At 42.3% G+C, this 15,092-nt stretch overlaps 1 protein-coding gene across 2 annotated transcripts in view; it reads left to right on the plus strand.

The window, feature by feature from the left end:
• Positions 1-695: 695 nt before the first annotated feature.
• GEMIN5 (gem nuclear organelle associated protein 5) overlaps positions 696-15,092 on the plus strand; it is a 52,270-nt gene continuing 37,873 nt past the window's right edge. Inside the window, exons 1-9 of one of the 2 annotated variants that reach the window (XM_023226921.2) lie at positions 696-944; positions 1,705-1,865; positions 2,550-2,731; positions 6,637-6,788; positions 7,321-7,440; positions 10,187-10,319; positions 11,303-11,468; positions 12,800-13,012; positions 13,979-14,064. In XM_023226921.2, coding sequence (XP_023082689.2) covers positions 779-944; positions 1,705-1,865; positions 2,550-2,731; positions 6,637-6,788; positions 7,321-7,440; positions 10,187-10,319; positions 11,303-11,468; positions 12,800-13,012; positions 13,979-14,064 — 1,379 coding nt within the window. In that variant the 5' untranslated portion in view covers positions 696-778. The remainder of the gene's footprint in view (positions 945-1,704; positions 1,866-2,549; positions 2,732-6,636; positions 6,789-7,320; positions 7,441-10,186; positions 10,320-11,302; positions 11,469-12,799; positions 13,013-13,978; positions 14,065-15,092) is intronic. The other variant, XM_023226922.2, reaches the window with a different exon arrangement.

Here is a 15,092-nt window from a genome sequence, read left to right on the forward strand (position 1 = left end):
TCTGTTTTTATTTGAGATGGAGTCTCGCAATGTTACCCAGGCTAGAGTGCAGTGGCGCGATCTCCGCTCGCTGCAACTTCCGCCTCCCGGGTTCAAGGGATTCTCCTGCCTCAGCCTCCCGAGCAGCTGGGATTACAGGCGCCTGCCACCACACCAGCTTATTTTATTATTTTATTTTATTTTTTGTATTTTTAGTAGAGAAGGGGTTTCACTATGTTGAGCAGGCCGGTCTTTAACTCCTGACCTCGTGATCCGCCCGCCTCGGCCTCCCAAAGTGCTGGGATTACAGGCGTGAGCCACAGCACCCGGCCTCTTGTGAATATCTTTAAAACACCTCCACAACCAGCAAAGTACCCTGGCACATAGCGTTCAAAAAACACTGGACAGGATAGTGGTCGAACGGATCCAAACAATAAACTGGTAGCGTGGAGCGTTGGTTCTACCAGTCTAATCCTCTAATTTTGTGCCTTTCTGTGCGAAGTGAGAATGCTTAACCTCGGGGCTGTGCTCAGGCAACACACGATCCTAGCCAGGGTTGCGGCGGACCTCCTCCCGCGGGCCAGGTACTGAGGGCCAACGCAGCACGCGCGGTCCGGCCCTTCCCAGCCCGCCGGCAGCGGGAACTGAACGCGCGGTGCTGGCTGGGCCTCGACGCGCACCGTAGCGACTGCCCGAGAAGGCGGGGCTCGGAATTCACCCCGCCCCACTCCCTGTCTAAGGCGTGAGGCTACGAGCGTTCGGTTGTGGGTGCTTCTCTTGGCTCCGACGGCCTGTAGTTATGGGGCAGGAGCCGCGGACGCTGCCGCCCTCCCCCAACTGGTACTGCGCCCGCTGCAGCGATGCCGTGCCCGGGGGCCTCTTTGGCTTCGCCGCGCGGACCTCTGTCTTCCTTGTCCTCGTGGGCCCGGGCGCAGGCGAGAGTCCTGGGACACCCCCGTTTCGAGGTAACTCACCACCCTTGGGCTCGAGACTTCCTGCCCTTTCTGCGCTCCCAAGAGGCCCCGAGTGGATGTCTCCAGCCACCCCGTTTTCTACAGCTAGGGAAACTGAGGCTCAGGCTGGGAGGGGAGGCAGCCCACAGTCACTAAGCTGAGTTGCTTCTGGTGGCCGAGCGGTCCCGCCTCTTGGAGCTTCCACGCGGGACCGCTTGCTTACTGAACAGTTAGCCTTGTATAGTCCCGGCCATTTATATGGCTCCCCCGCCCAGCCCGGTGCGCGCCAGCCCGCCGGGAGCCTTCCTGGGGTTGGGGTTTGACTACAGCTGCAGGCCCTAAGCAAGATCCTGCAACGTGTGGCATTCCTTACTGTAAGATGAATGGGTTAAACCAGATGCTTTCAGGCTCCAAACTAGGCTTTGATTGTGCCTTAGGATATGACGTACCAGGTAATTTATTCTGGCCACATCTAAATAAAAGTCACTTTCACATTATTTGAGCTGCTTTCCAGTCTGTGAACTAAGCAGAGCAAAGTATATCAACATTCATTTCACAGTTGAGAAGCTGAGGCTCAGAGGCTTGTTCGAAGTCACGTGGCACAGCCAATATCAGCACTTGGGAATTCTGATTGTAAGTCCTTCGGTTTTCAGTTATACCATGGGTTAAGTAACGTCAAAGCATCTGCTCACTCATCATCCAACAACAGTATGATTCTGCCAGGAACCTTGGATAGCACTTGGATTAACCTAGCGTCTGTCTTTGCTTGAAGTCATAGGAGAGTTGGTGGGACACACCGAAAGGGTCTCCGGCTTCACATTTTCTCATCACCCTGGTCAGTACAACCTCTGTGCCACCAGCTCCGACGATGGAACTGTGAAAATATGGGATGTAGAGACAAAAACAGTTGTGACAGAACATGCACTTCATCAGGTACCATGGCTTACTGGTTTCTCAGAACGTTTTTATATAGCTGTGCTAAGGGGTTCTTCTGTTGCAAGCTAGTTTTGCTAGCTCATCTGTGCAAAGTAACTTGTAATTGTGTTCATTAATTAGATAAGAAACCATATTGTAAGATGTCTCAACTTTTTTTTGAAAGGAGATACATACAAACCGGAGGTTGGCAAACTGCTTTTGTAAATAGGTTTTATTAGAATACAACCACACTAATTCATTTAAGCATTGTCTATGACTGCTTTCATGCTACAAGAGTTGAGTAGTTGCAACAGACATGGTGTGGCCCACAAGGTCTAAAACGGTTACCCTCTGGGTATTGATATAAATGGACTCCTGATATAGATTGTAAATGCGTGAATGAAACTCATTTCTAAGCTATGTAGTTACTTGATATACCTACCTTTTGAGAGAACAAAGGAAAAGAAAAGGCTTACTTAATCTTTGTAAGAACTTTGCATTAAGCTATTAAAAAAATTTTTAATGATTGATTCCCAGTAGTCTAAATCTTCCCACCATTTTGTTAATACCATGTTGTTAAGTACTACTAATAAGTATTAACTACTTTTAATGTATATATGTAGCATTATGCTGGTTTGTGATACAAGTTAAAAATTAAGTAAAACTTGAGCATTGACAACAAATTTTTGTTTTGTTTTAAAGCATACAATATCAACCTTACATTGGTCTCCTCGAGTAAAGGACTTAATAGTATCTGGGGATGAAAAAGGAGTAGTTTTTTGTTACTGGCTTAACAGAAATGACAGCCAGCACCTCTTTATAGAACCCAGGACAATTTTCTGTCTTACTTGTTCACCTCATCATGAAGATTTAGTAGCCATTGGGTAAGTACTGTGCCATCTGTATTGATGATTTTTGTTTGTTTATGATCGTGTTTTGCATGTTCTTTATCTTCTTCTGTCCTTTTATTCCTCAAAGAAAACCATCTACAGATGTTAACCACTCCCCCTGAGCCCTTGGCATCATTTATTCCTCCAGGTCCTTACTGTTTCTGCCCCTCCCTCTTTTTTTGTTTCCTTGGTTTCCATGGTACTGTACTTTCTTGGTTCTTCATATCTAACTCCTCCAGTCAACCTTTAAATGTAGAAAATGCCCTCTTTCACCTTTTTCCCTTTCTCTACTGCCCTTTGATATAACATGAACTCCCAGGTGTCAGATGACTTTGCTGGGTTTCTCTAGTTCTGAGCGCTCCCTCTAGATGGGGAAAGTGATATGGCATTGGGATCTGTTTCCTCATTGATCACCAAGGTTGTTTCACATGATGCCCGTTTCCTTCACCATTTCATGTACTTCTCATTGAAAGATGTCCATTTTCTCTAATTTGAAGACTTAAGCAATTTCCCTAGAATGTTGAAGGAGAAATTCTGACTGGAGTGAATTCGAAAGACTTGGGGCTAAGGTAATAGAGGTATACAAAGAGACAACAACTCTTTCACAAAGTTTGTTGTAAAAATGTGCATAGACATGAAGCCAGAGGGGATAGATGGGGTCAAGGGAGTATTAAATGGGAAATACAGGGGACCTGTTTTTATGCTGATGGAAGTAAGGCTTGAAAAGAGGAAGAGCCAGTTGCAGGAGTAAACTGTGATAAATGCAGGGGTGATGCTGAAAAGTCAAAAGGGGATTGGATTCAGATGACAAGAAGAAAGAACAGCTGGGAATATAGAAATAGGTGCAGGTAGATTTGTAGATGTGTTTGGAAGAAGAAAGTGTTCCATTCTGGGATTTCTGATTTTCTCAGTGTGGCATAAGTCAGAGGGATAGAGTCAAGTTCAGCATGGGGTTGAAACTGGATATGCAAAGAGGTATGAAAATGATCAAAGAGAATAGAAAAATGAATGTAGTAAGGAAAATTGTAGGCCCAGTGTTCACTGTTGAGTGGCAAACAAAGAATCGTGACTGTAAATTTAAAGTAAACCCAAACTGTTTGAGAAAGGAGATAGTTGGATTCAGCCAGGTTTGGGGCTTTGTGGAGTAAGTACTCTTGAGAGAGGAGACGGGAAGTACGGGTAGTTTTAAAAGTTGATGATAAGGTGCAGCAGCTCACACCTGTAATCCCAGCACTTTGGGAGGCCGAGGCGGGCGGATCACCTGAGGTCAGGAGTTCAACACCAGCCCGGCCAACATGGTGAAACCCCATCTCTACTAAAAATAAAAAATTAGACCGGGCGCGGTGGTGCACCCCTGTAATCCTAGCACTTTGGGAGGCCAAGGCAGGCAAATCACCTGTGATTTGGTCGGGAGTTCGAGACCAGCCTGACCAACATGGAGAAACCCCTGTCTCTACTAAAAATACAAAATTAAGTGTGGTGGCGCATGCCTATAATCCTAGCTACTCGGGAGGCTGAAGCAGGAGAATCGCTTCAACCCGGGAGGCAGAGGTTGTGGTGAGCCAGGATTGATCCATTGCATTCCAGCCTGGGCAACAGGAGCGAAACTCCATCTCAAAAAAACAAACAAACAAAAATTAGCCAGACGTGTTGGTGCACACCTGTAATCCCAACTACTCAGGAGGGTGAGGCAGGAGAATCGCTTGAACCTGGGAGGTGGAGGTTGCAGTGAGCCGAGATTGCGCCGCTGCGCTCCAGCCTGGGCAACAGAGCAAAACTCTTATTTAAAAAATAATAATAATGGCCGGGCACGGTGGCTCAAGCCTGTAATCCCAGCACTTTGGGAGGCCGAGACGGGCGGATCACGAGGTCAGGAGATCAAGACCATCCTGGCTAACACGGTGAAACCCCATCTCTACTATAAAATACAAAAAACTAGCCGGGCGAGGTGGCGGGCGCCTATAGTCCCAGCTACTCGGGAGGCTGAGGCAGGAGAATGGCGTCAACCCGGGAGGGGGAGCTTGCAGTGAGCTGAGATCCAGCCACTGCACTCCAGCCTGGGCGACAGAGCCAGACTCCGTCTCGGAAAAAAAAAAATAATAATAATAATAAAGTCGATGATAGTGATGGATCATGAAATCTGTGCTGCATTGGGTTGGCGGAAGTATGGAAAGACAGGTGTGGGTGAGTGATAGTGATAGTGAAAAAGGAAGTGGACTGGATCGGCAGCCTCTTAAAGTGGGAGCAGCGTCGCAGTAGAGTTGCTAGAGAGGATTAACAGACAGGTAGTAGGCAGGGGTCAGGGGAGGATCTTCAAAATAGTATTATTCCCAGAAAGCTTGATTCAGATTTCTAAATAGCTTGATCTGTTGACAATTAGGTTGCATAACTTGGCAGTTTTCAAAGTCCAGCTCTTCAAAGGTTGACATACTCTAGTATGTCTTTCTTTTTAAAAAAATTAAATAAAGCTGTGCTGGTGTTCTTCCCTGTCAAATGCTCTAAACGTGTAGGGAGTGTGAATAGGTACAACAACTTTGTAGAATGCAGTTTTGTACTTTCTAATAAAGATGCTGGTATCTTAACATCCTGGCAGTTCTATTACTGGGCGTCAAACCTGAAATTGTCTTAGACATGTACCTGAACATTAATAGCATTTTTTTGTTGTTGTAAAAAATGGAAGCCCTTCAAAAGGAAAATGAATAAACTTTGATATATTCACACACTGCAGTACTAATACGGTAGTGTAATGACTGGCCAGGAACTAGAGTTACGTGTATCAACATGGATGACTTAAAAACAGAATGAGTGAAAAAAACAAGCTGCAGGAAAACAGATGATAGCATTTATATGCAGTTTTAAAATAGGCAAAATCTATATCTTATTTAGGAATATATACAAAGAAAGGCTAGGAATGATATAACACAATTCACAAATAGAGTTTGACCTCTGGGTAAAGGAAGAAAAGGAGAAGAGATCTGACAAGGAGAGAGGTTTGATTGAGGTGGAATGTACAGAGGACTTCAGCTCTATTGGTAATTATTTTTCTTAGGCAGGGTGGTAGATTACTTTTTTTATGTATCTGAAATAATTCATTTTTAAAAAGCTATTAGAATTTCTCAGTTTCTTCTGAATTCATAAAATGACAGCCTTGGAATATACAGGTCTAGAGTGTAGAATTCTGCAACTTTGGTAAGTTCACAGTTAAAAAAGTAGTATCACTTATAGAAAAGAGATTATTTTCCAGTGCATTAGGATAAAATTATCTCTAATTAGAAGAGTTGGCTGGGTGTGGTGGCTCATGCCTGTAATCCCATCACTTTGGGAGGCCAACACAGGTAGATTACTTGAGCCCAGGAGTTCGAGACCAGCCATGAGCAACATGGTGAAACTCCACCTCTGCAAAAAAAAATTCAAAAATTAGCTGAACATGGCATGCACCTGTAGTCCCAGCTACTCTGGGAGGCTGAGGTGGGAGGATTGCTTGAACCTGGGAAGTCAAGGCTGCAGTAAGTGGTGATTGTGCCACTGCACTCCAGCCTGGACAACAGAGAGGGGGAAAAAAAAGAAGAGTTGCTGGACCCTTGCAGAACCTGTGAAAGTTCCCTTAGAACAAAATCATGGTCCACTGTGAGCTTTGTACCATGCAACGTACATAGAATTACCTACTGCCAAGAGTTTGGTCCTAGAGAGAAGGGTTTTAACAAAACCAGGAGACATAAGGTGAGCACATTTTAAAAAAGGAAAAAACAAAATTATTTTTTGTCCTCTTCCCTCCTCCACCACCCCAAATGCACCTAACTTTAAGGAATGCACCAATGGTAACTCTAAGCCAAAATGTTTGCTAGAGACTCTGTTCTGTCTTCATTTTTTTAGTAATATTTCTAACTCTTGTTTTTTAGCTACAAGGATGGCATAGTGGTGATAATTGACATCAGTAAGAAAGGAGAAGTTATTCATAGGCTTCGAGGCCATGATGATGAAATCCACTCCATAGCCTGGTGTCCCCTGCCTGGTGAAGATTGTTTATCTATAAACCAAGAGGAAACTTCAGGTAGAGATGGTTTAAGGGAAAGTTCAGTACTCTTGAGGCCTGAAGAACAGAGCGGGTACAATTATATCATTTTATCTCTTATTTATTTATTTATTTATTTTTGGAGACAGAGTTTCGCTCTTGTTGCCTAGGCTGGAGCGCAATCTCAGCTCACTGCAACCTCCGCCTCCCAGGTTCAAGTGATTCTCCTGCCTCAGCCTCCCAAGTAGCTGGGATTACAGGCATGCGCCACCATGCCCAGCTAATCTTGTATTTTTAGTAGAGACAGGTTTCTCCATGTTGGTCAGGCTGGTCTTGAACTCCCGACCTTAGGTGATCTGCCTGCCTCAGCCTCCCAAAGTGCTGGGATTACAGGCGTGAGCCACTGTGCCCGGCTGAATTATATCATTTTAATTATACATAAAACTGCAGATTTTATCGTTCAGACCTATGAAAGAGATAGCTAAGTTTTGGGAACTCTTACAAACTAATTTTTTTTATATTAGTGCGTGTTTAATGCAAATTAAAAGCAATATTGCTACCTATCTCATAGAAGAAGCTGAAATTACCAATGGGAATGCTGTGGCGCAAGCTCCAGTAACAAAAGGCTGCTACTTAGCCACTGGAAGCAAAGATCAAACCATTCGAATCTGGAGCTGTTCTAGAGGCCGAGGTAAGATTGATCTTTCTTTTGTGATGTAACCTATGTTGATCTGGTGGAAGTAGAGGGTTTTTTCTTCTGTCTTATTGTCCTGTGGGTGTGTCATCTGTCTGAGAGCAGTTCTTCACTTTTTGGTCTAGAATTCTGCTTCCTCATTTGAGCCTGGGCTAGAACTCTCTATTCTCTCAACATCTGGCCTTAGAGATGAGTATTTCCCATGCATTCCAGAAGAAGACAAGGACCTCTTGCTTTATAGAAGGGTCACTATTTGGCATGGAGAGCAGAATATTTGTAATAAAAACAGGAATATTAGAACATGATATGGCCTAGGCCAGGAGAATGGAAAAGATCCCAAGAGTTAGAGCTTCTAATGCACAAATGCAGAATAACGTACACCCAGCCTAGAATTATGTGTAAAAGCTCATTTTATCCGAATTATAGAGCCCCTCAATCATTTAGCTTTCCCAGATTTCTCTTTGAACAGAACTTTTCTCATTAAGTTTAAAAATTAAGAGAAACTCTAGGCATAATGAGTATTATAGTATAGTAGAGAATATAACCTTTATAGTAAAAATCTTGCTTTTCTCTTTCTAGCGGGCTTCTCCATTTTATTTTTTTTTCCCACGGTTTTTTAAGCTGTGGTGGAAAATATAACATTTGCCATTTTTATCACTTTTAAGTGTACATTTAAGTAGTATTAAGTATACCCTAAAGTTGTGCAACTGTCACAACCACCCATCTCCGGAGTTCTACTCTCCATTCCCCTCTCCCCCAGCCCTGGCAACCATCATTCTGCTTTCTGCTCTATGATTTTGACTACTCTTGAGTATTTTCTTTGAGTGAAATTATACATATGATATGCCTTTTTGTGATTGGCTTATTTCACTTAGCATATATCCCTGAGGTTCGCTGATGTTGTACCGTATGTCAGCATATCCTTCCTTTCTAAGGCTGAGTAATATTCCATTGTATGTGTGTCCCACATTTTGCATACCCACTCATCTACTTGTTATAAATAAAATTTCGGTGCCACAAAAGAAATAGCACTCGAATATAAAATTTTCTTTTTAATTCTCAGCAAAGCAATGTACTTCTATAGAAGGGTATGCCCTTACAGATGGAGCAATGGTGATCGCACACTTGGACAAGCGAGGGGAAGGGGTTCTTATCCCTGACACACGTGGCCCCTGCTGCTGTGTCGTTCCCCCATTGGCTAGGGTTAGACCACACAGGCTAAACTAATTCTCATTGGCTAATTTAAAGAGAGTGCCGGGGTGAGTGCTTTGGCAGGAAAAATGGTTATGGCAGAGCAGGAATTCAGAATGAGTCAGGGTGGAGCAGGTAATCGAAAAAGATTGCTTTATGAGGAAGTTAAGTTTAAGAATAGAAGGCAAAATTGAACATACTGACATATTGATTCTTTGAAAAGAAATTTGGAACTCGTATCTAACACTGATGGACATTTGGGTTGCTTCCATGTTTTACTATTCTAAATAATATGCTATGAACATGGATGTACTTTCCACTTTATTTTAAACCATGATGGTTTTATCGTATTTGCCCAAATGCATGTAAAGCAAGTAGCACAGCGCTTGGCATGTAGTCATCATCAATGGCAAGCTTCATCAATGGTAGGTAACTAATAGTATATTTTTGAAAGAACTTTTTTAAGGTTTACGGGCTACTTTTGGGCATACTACAGCTAAAACTCCAAGTGGGAACATAAGGCTGAAGATCCCTCCAGAAGGGTAACCTCTACACTTAGAGGTGTCTGGTATAATGGCCTTCAATTGTGGTTGTGCAGCAGAATCAGCTGGAGAGTTTTTAGAAAAGGTAGGTTCTTGCACCCCACCTCAGATCTACTGAGTCAGAATCTATAGGAGTTAGGCCCTGGCATATGTATTTTTTAAAGTTTCACCTGTGGTTCTGATGCACAATACAGTTTTAAAAACTGTGATTAGAAGTGTGTCGGGTGGAGGTACTCCCCAGCCACAGCATGTTGACTGCAAAATTTTTCTTCTTTGTTGGATTTCTTGCCGACTAGAAATAGTAATCCCAGTCTCTGTCCTTTTCACTTTGGAGTTATGTCACTGTGGTGCTTTTGGGTACACAACTCAGCTGTTTTACTAGCTGGGTTCTCAGTTTTACTTGGGCACTCCTTTTCCCAGACCAAAAAAATACTCTTTTTTTTTTTTTTTTTGTCTCGCTCTGTCGCCCAGGCTGGAGTGCAGTGGCGCAATCTCCGCTCACTGCAAGCTCCGCCTCCCGGGTTCATGCCATTCTCCTGCCTCAGCCTCGCGAGTAGCTGGGACTACAGATGCCCATCACCATGCTCGGCTAATTTTTTTGTGTTTTTAGGAGAGACGGGGTTTCACCATGTTAGCCAGGATGGTCTCGATCTCCTGACTTCATGATCTGCCCGCCTCGGCCTCCCAAAGTGCTGGAATTATAGGCATGAGCCACCGCGCCTGGCCAAAAAAAGAAAATATACTCTTAATGTGTTGAGGTTGTCGAGATAGCCTATGGAAGCTTATTTGACCTAAATGTAGCTAGACTAGTATTAACCACTATTTATTGTGGTTAAAAATATAACCATTATAATGGTTTTAATTGTAACCATTGGAAAATGAGATCTGAATTCTCAGTAACCAAACTAACAAGCTTTTACAGCACAGACTGTGTATTGTGAACTGCCAGCAATGTCATGCATGTAATTTCACTGTCTTGAGTGCCCATTGGCCTTCCTTTTAATCTGCAGGGGTGATGATTTTGAAATTGCCCTTTCTGAAGAGAAGAGGAGGGGGTATAGACCCAACTGTTAAAGAGCGCCTTTGGTTGACACTCCATTGGCCCAGCAATCAGCCAACACAGCTGGTATCTAGCTGTTTTGGGTAAGTCTTTTTTGGTCATGCTTTCTTAGATATGTTTTGTTTTTCTATTTGGCCTCAAGGACTTTTAGGTTTCTCTTTGTAGATGGAGAAAATAATGGCCAAGGCTTGTATTATGATGGACCCCATTTGAAATGGAAAAATTATGAGACTGATGCCTGTGCTGTCTACTAACAGAGTTGTAAAAAGATCAAATAAGTATAGTCTGGCAGTTAGGAATATGGACTCTGAAGTCAGAACTAAATTTTAGAATCACCTTGTCACTTACTGCCTTGTATTCATGAGCAAGACCCTTTACTTTTCTGAGCTTCAGTCACTTCATGTGTAGAAAGAGGAGATGGTTATAATATTTCCTCTTAGGTTGGATGGCTGTGCCCATTCAGTAAACAGAGTTCACTGACTACCTACTTCTAGTGGCTGGAGATAAATCTGTTTAAAGGGTAGTCCAATATACTCACATGGTTCAAGAAGAATGAAATTATATAATAAACTGTCCTGTCTTCCCTGGCTACTTGGTTCCCCTTTCTGTGGCTAAATTTTTTTTTTTTTAAACAGGGTCTTGCTCTGTTACCCAGGCTTGAATGCAGTGATGCAAACACAGCTCACTGCAGCCTCAACCTCCTGGGCTCAAGCAGTTCTCCCATCTCAGCCTCCCAAGTAACTGGGACCATAGGTGTGCACCACCATGCCCAACTAATTTTTTAATTGTTTGTAGAGACAGTCTCACTTTGTTGCCTAGGCTCTTCTTGAGATCTGGGCTCCAAGCTATCCTCCTGCCTCGGCCTCCCAGAGTGCTGAGATTACAGATGTGAGCTACTGCACCCAGCCTTCCCAGAGATACTTTGTGTGTATCTTCAGAATATGCAATTTTTCTCTCCTTAAAAGACAAATCATTTTGCAGCTATGAGCCTAGACTCTGTGACTCAACAGTCACTTGTTTTCAGATTGTTTGTAAAAGAACTAATGCTTATGTTTTTCCTTCACAGAGGTGAACTGTTGCAATGGGATCTCACTCAATCTTGGAGACGGAAATACACCCTCTTCAGTGCCTCATCAGAAGGGCAAAATCATTCAAGAATTGTGTTTAATTTATGTTCTTTACAAACAGAGGATGACAAACAGCTATTACTTTCCACATCAATGGATAGAGATGTAAGAACTGCTTATTTTCACTCAGCATTGTAGAGCAGCAGTTTACAACTTGGGTGGGATTAGAGGGCTTTTTCAAAGCACCTGTCAAGTCATAATACCCCACCCCTGACTCCAATTTCAGAGTTACTGCTACAGATCAGCACTGAATATATCAATAGCTCACATGTAGGGAGAATGTGAAGACCCACCAAAATGTTTTTTTGTTAAAGCAGACATGATAAAGAAGGGTAGTTTTGCCCAGGGAAGGATGTATTAGGTCACGCTTGTCCAACCCATGGCTCAGGATGGTTTTAAGCTCATCAGCTGTTGTTAGTGGTTTTTTGTTTTGTTTTGTTTTGTTTTCTGAGACGGAGTCTGGCTCTGTCTCCCAGGCTGGAGTGCAGTGGCACGATCTCAGCTCACTGCAAGCTCCACCTCCTGGGTTCACGCCATTCTCCTGCCTCAGCCTCCCAAGTAGCTGGGACTACAGGCGTGCACCACCTGCGCCTTACTTTTTTGTTTTTTGAGACAGGATTTCACTGTGTTAGCCAGGATAGCCTCGATCTCCTGACCTCATGATCTGCCTGCCTCAGCCTCCCAAAGTGCTGGGATTACAGGCATGAACCACCATGCCCAGCTTAGTGTTAGTGTATGTTATGTGTGGCCCAAGACAATTCTGCTTCCACTGTGGCCCCAGGAAGCCAAAAGATTGGACACCCCTGTGTTAAGTCCTCATGCTATGGTTTATCCTGGTTTGTAGTTTATGTAGCAGAATAGAAATCTTTCAGAGACTATTGAGTTTAGTTGAAAGCCTGTTACCTTACTGTTTTGCAGTTAAACTAGGCTTATTTGGTAGACTTCGTTTTCTCCCAAGCCTGTCTCTTTTTAATCATCAAGTGATGATTAAAAACTTACTGCATCTTCTTCCTGGGGTATGATAAGGTGTTTTGCCTTTTGAGAGAGCAGCTCTTTGATTTTTCCACTGTGCTGAGGCCATCTTCTTCCTTAGAGTTTGCCAAATGAGGAGGTTACCAGTGCTATAATAGGACAGAAAGACCACCGAACTTGGAGACAGGAGGTGTGGGTTCTGGTTTATTAATTGTGTAACCCTGAATTCACTTGACATCTTTGGGAATAAATGTATTTTAAGATCCCTTTAAACAACATAATTTATTACTAAAAAAAAAAATTTTTTTTTTCTTAGCAGTGCTTTCTTCGATTCCTACTGGAAGACATACGTTATCCTTACCCACTCTTTGAGCCTATCCCATTTCACATATCAGATTTTTTTTTTTTTTTCCTTGTTTCTCTGTTCTTTTTTATGTTTAGGCCCTTACCATTAATCTTTGCAGGTAAAATGCTGGGACATGGCCACCCTGGAGTGCTGCTGGACCCTGCCTTCCCTTGGTGGGTTTGCATACAGCCTGGCTTTCTCTTCTGTGGACATAGGCTCTTTGGCCATAGGTGTTGGGGATGGCATGATCCGTGTATGGAATACACTCTCCATAAAGAACAACTATGATGTGAAACATTTTTGGCAAGGTGTCAAGTCCAAGGTTACAGCGGTAAGGATTCTTCTTTTGAGCTTGTTTTGAACTTTTATTTTTTTCAAATAATTCTCTTTTATGCCTGTTGATTTAAATGAGCTCTGTTGGTAATCAAAAGTTTTAAAATATGTTCAGTGAAGTTTGAAACTAGGAAAGCAGAAGGATCCTGTAACCAAACCCATTATCCTCCAGAGTTTAAATTTATTAAGACTTTGTTCATCTCAGCATTTTTTCTGATAGTAAGAAGTTAGAAATCGCCTGACTGTATATTCATAGAAAATACATTAAGTTATAAGATAACCACATGTTGGAATGGCATCAAATTATTGAAAATGATAATGTAGATTCTTTCTTCCTTGATATGAAAAGGTATATAAATGATTTATGAAAAATGTCAATTATAAAACATGGAAAGCAGGTTACAAAACGATATGTGTAATTTTTTTGGTTTTCTCTAAAATGATACCTTTCTTTTGGCTACTGAATCTAAAGTTAATAAACTTCAAACAACACAAAAATGGAGAAAGGAAACATTTTTTTCCTACTTTACCCTCCATTCCAGTCCCCTACTTGAATAATCCAGAGAACTACTGTGGACAGTTTATGATCTGTCTTTTCAAATTTTGTAAACTATTTAATATTAATAGAACTGTGTTTTCTAAATTCTTACAGAATCTTTTATTCCCACTCGACAGTGTATAATGCACATTATTTATGTATTTGAACTCATTTGGTTTTTTCAACTGTGTATAAGCTTATTCACGAAAATATCTGGAAAGAGAGATGCAAGATCTGCAGTCGGTTTTTTGGATGAAAGATTACAGATAACATTGACTTTGTTTTTAATAACCTTTTTCTCCTTTAAATAATGAAGAAATCAGAGCAAGAAAGTTTTCTCTTTGGATCCTTAAAGGGTAATGTAAGGATTCCTTTAACTATATGCTCCATTTCTTATATTCTTACTTGGGAACTCTTCTTTTGTAGCTGTGCTGGCACCCAACCAAGGAAGGTTGCTTAGCTTTTGGAACTGATGACGGAAAAGTGGGATTGTATGACACCTATTCCAACAAGTAAGAAATGGGTGATTCTTCTTCCATTGTGGCCCAGGGGAGCCAAAAGATTGGACACCCCTGCTCAAGAATAATCCCTCAGTTTCCTTTTCATAGCATTGCCTTTTCAATTTGAAGACTACAAATCAGTTGTTTGGTAAACTATTCCACATTTTGGACTTGTCTGTTATCTCCTTGTGGTAGCTTCTAACTCATTTCCCTGTTCCCTATATTTCGTATAAACTAGAAGTTATGTGTAGGCCGGGCGCGGTGGCTCAAGCCTGTAATCCCAGCACTTTGGGAGGCCAAAACGGGCGGATCACGAGGTCAGGAGATCGAGACCATCCTGGGTAACACGGTGAAACCCCGTCTCTACTAAAAAAACACAAAAAACTAGCCGGGCGAGGTGGCGGGCGCCTGTAGTCCCAGCTACTCAGGAGGCTGAGGCAGGAGAATGGCGTGAACCCGGGAGGCGGAGCTTGCAGTGAGCCGAGATCCAGCCACTGCACTCCAGCCTGGGCGACAGAGCAAGACTCCGTCTCAAAAAAAAAAAAAGTTATATGTAGAGCTACATTGTCCACTACAGCAGTCACTAACCACAGGTGATTACAGAGCACTTGAAAGGTGCCAAGTCCAAACTGAGATGTGCTATAAGTGTAAAATACACCGGAGTTCCAAATCTTAATATTTGAAAAAAGTTAAAAGTCTCATTAATAATTATTTTATTTTTTATTACATTTTAAATAATATTTTGAGTCTGCTGAGTTAAATAAAATACATTATTAACATTTCATTTTTTATTTTGCTTTTTTTAAATATGGCTACTAGAAAACTTAGGTTACATATACCGTTCATATTTGTGCCTTACATTGTTTATTTTTGTACGCTGCTGCTCTAGAGGCTTGATTAGAATCCAAACCTGTGTTGTTCATTTTGGTAGCTGTTTCACATGTCCGTGTGAAGAGATCACCAAACAGGCTTTGTGTGAGCAACGTGGCTGTTTATTTCACCTGGTTGTAGGTGGGCTGAGTCCAAAAAGAAGTCAGCAA

Source organism: Piliocolobus tephrosceles, chromosome 4 (genome assembly GCF_002776525.5).
Source record: "Piliocolobus tephrosceles isolate RC106 chromosome 4, ASM277652v3, whole genome shotgun sequence".
Lineage (NCBI taxonomy): Eukaryota > Metazoa > Chordata > Mammalia > Primates > Cercopithecidae > Piliocolobus > Piliocolobus tephrosceles.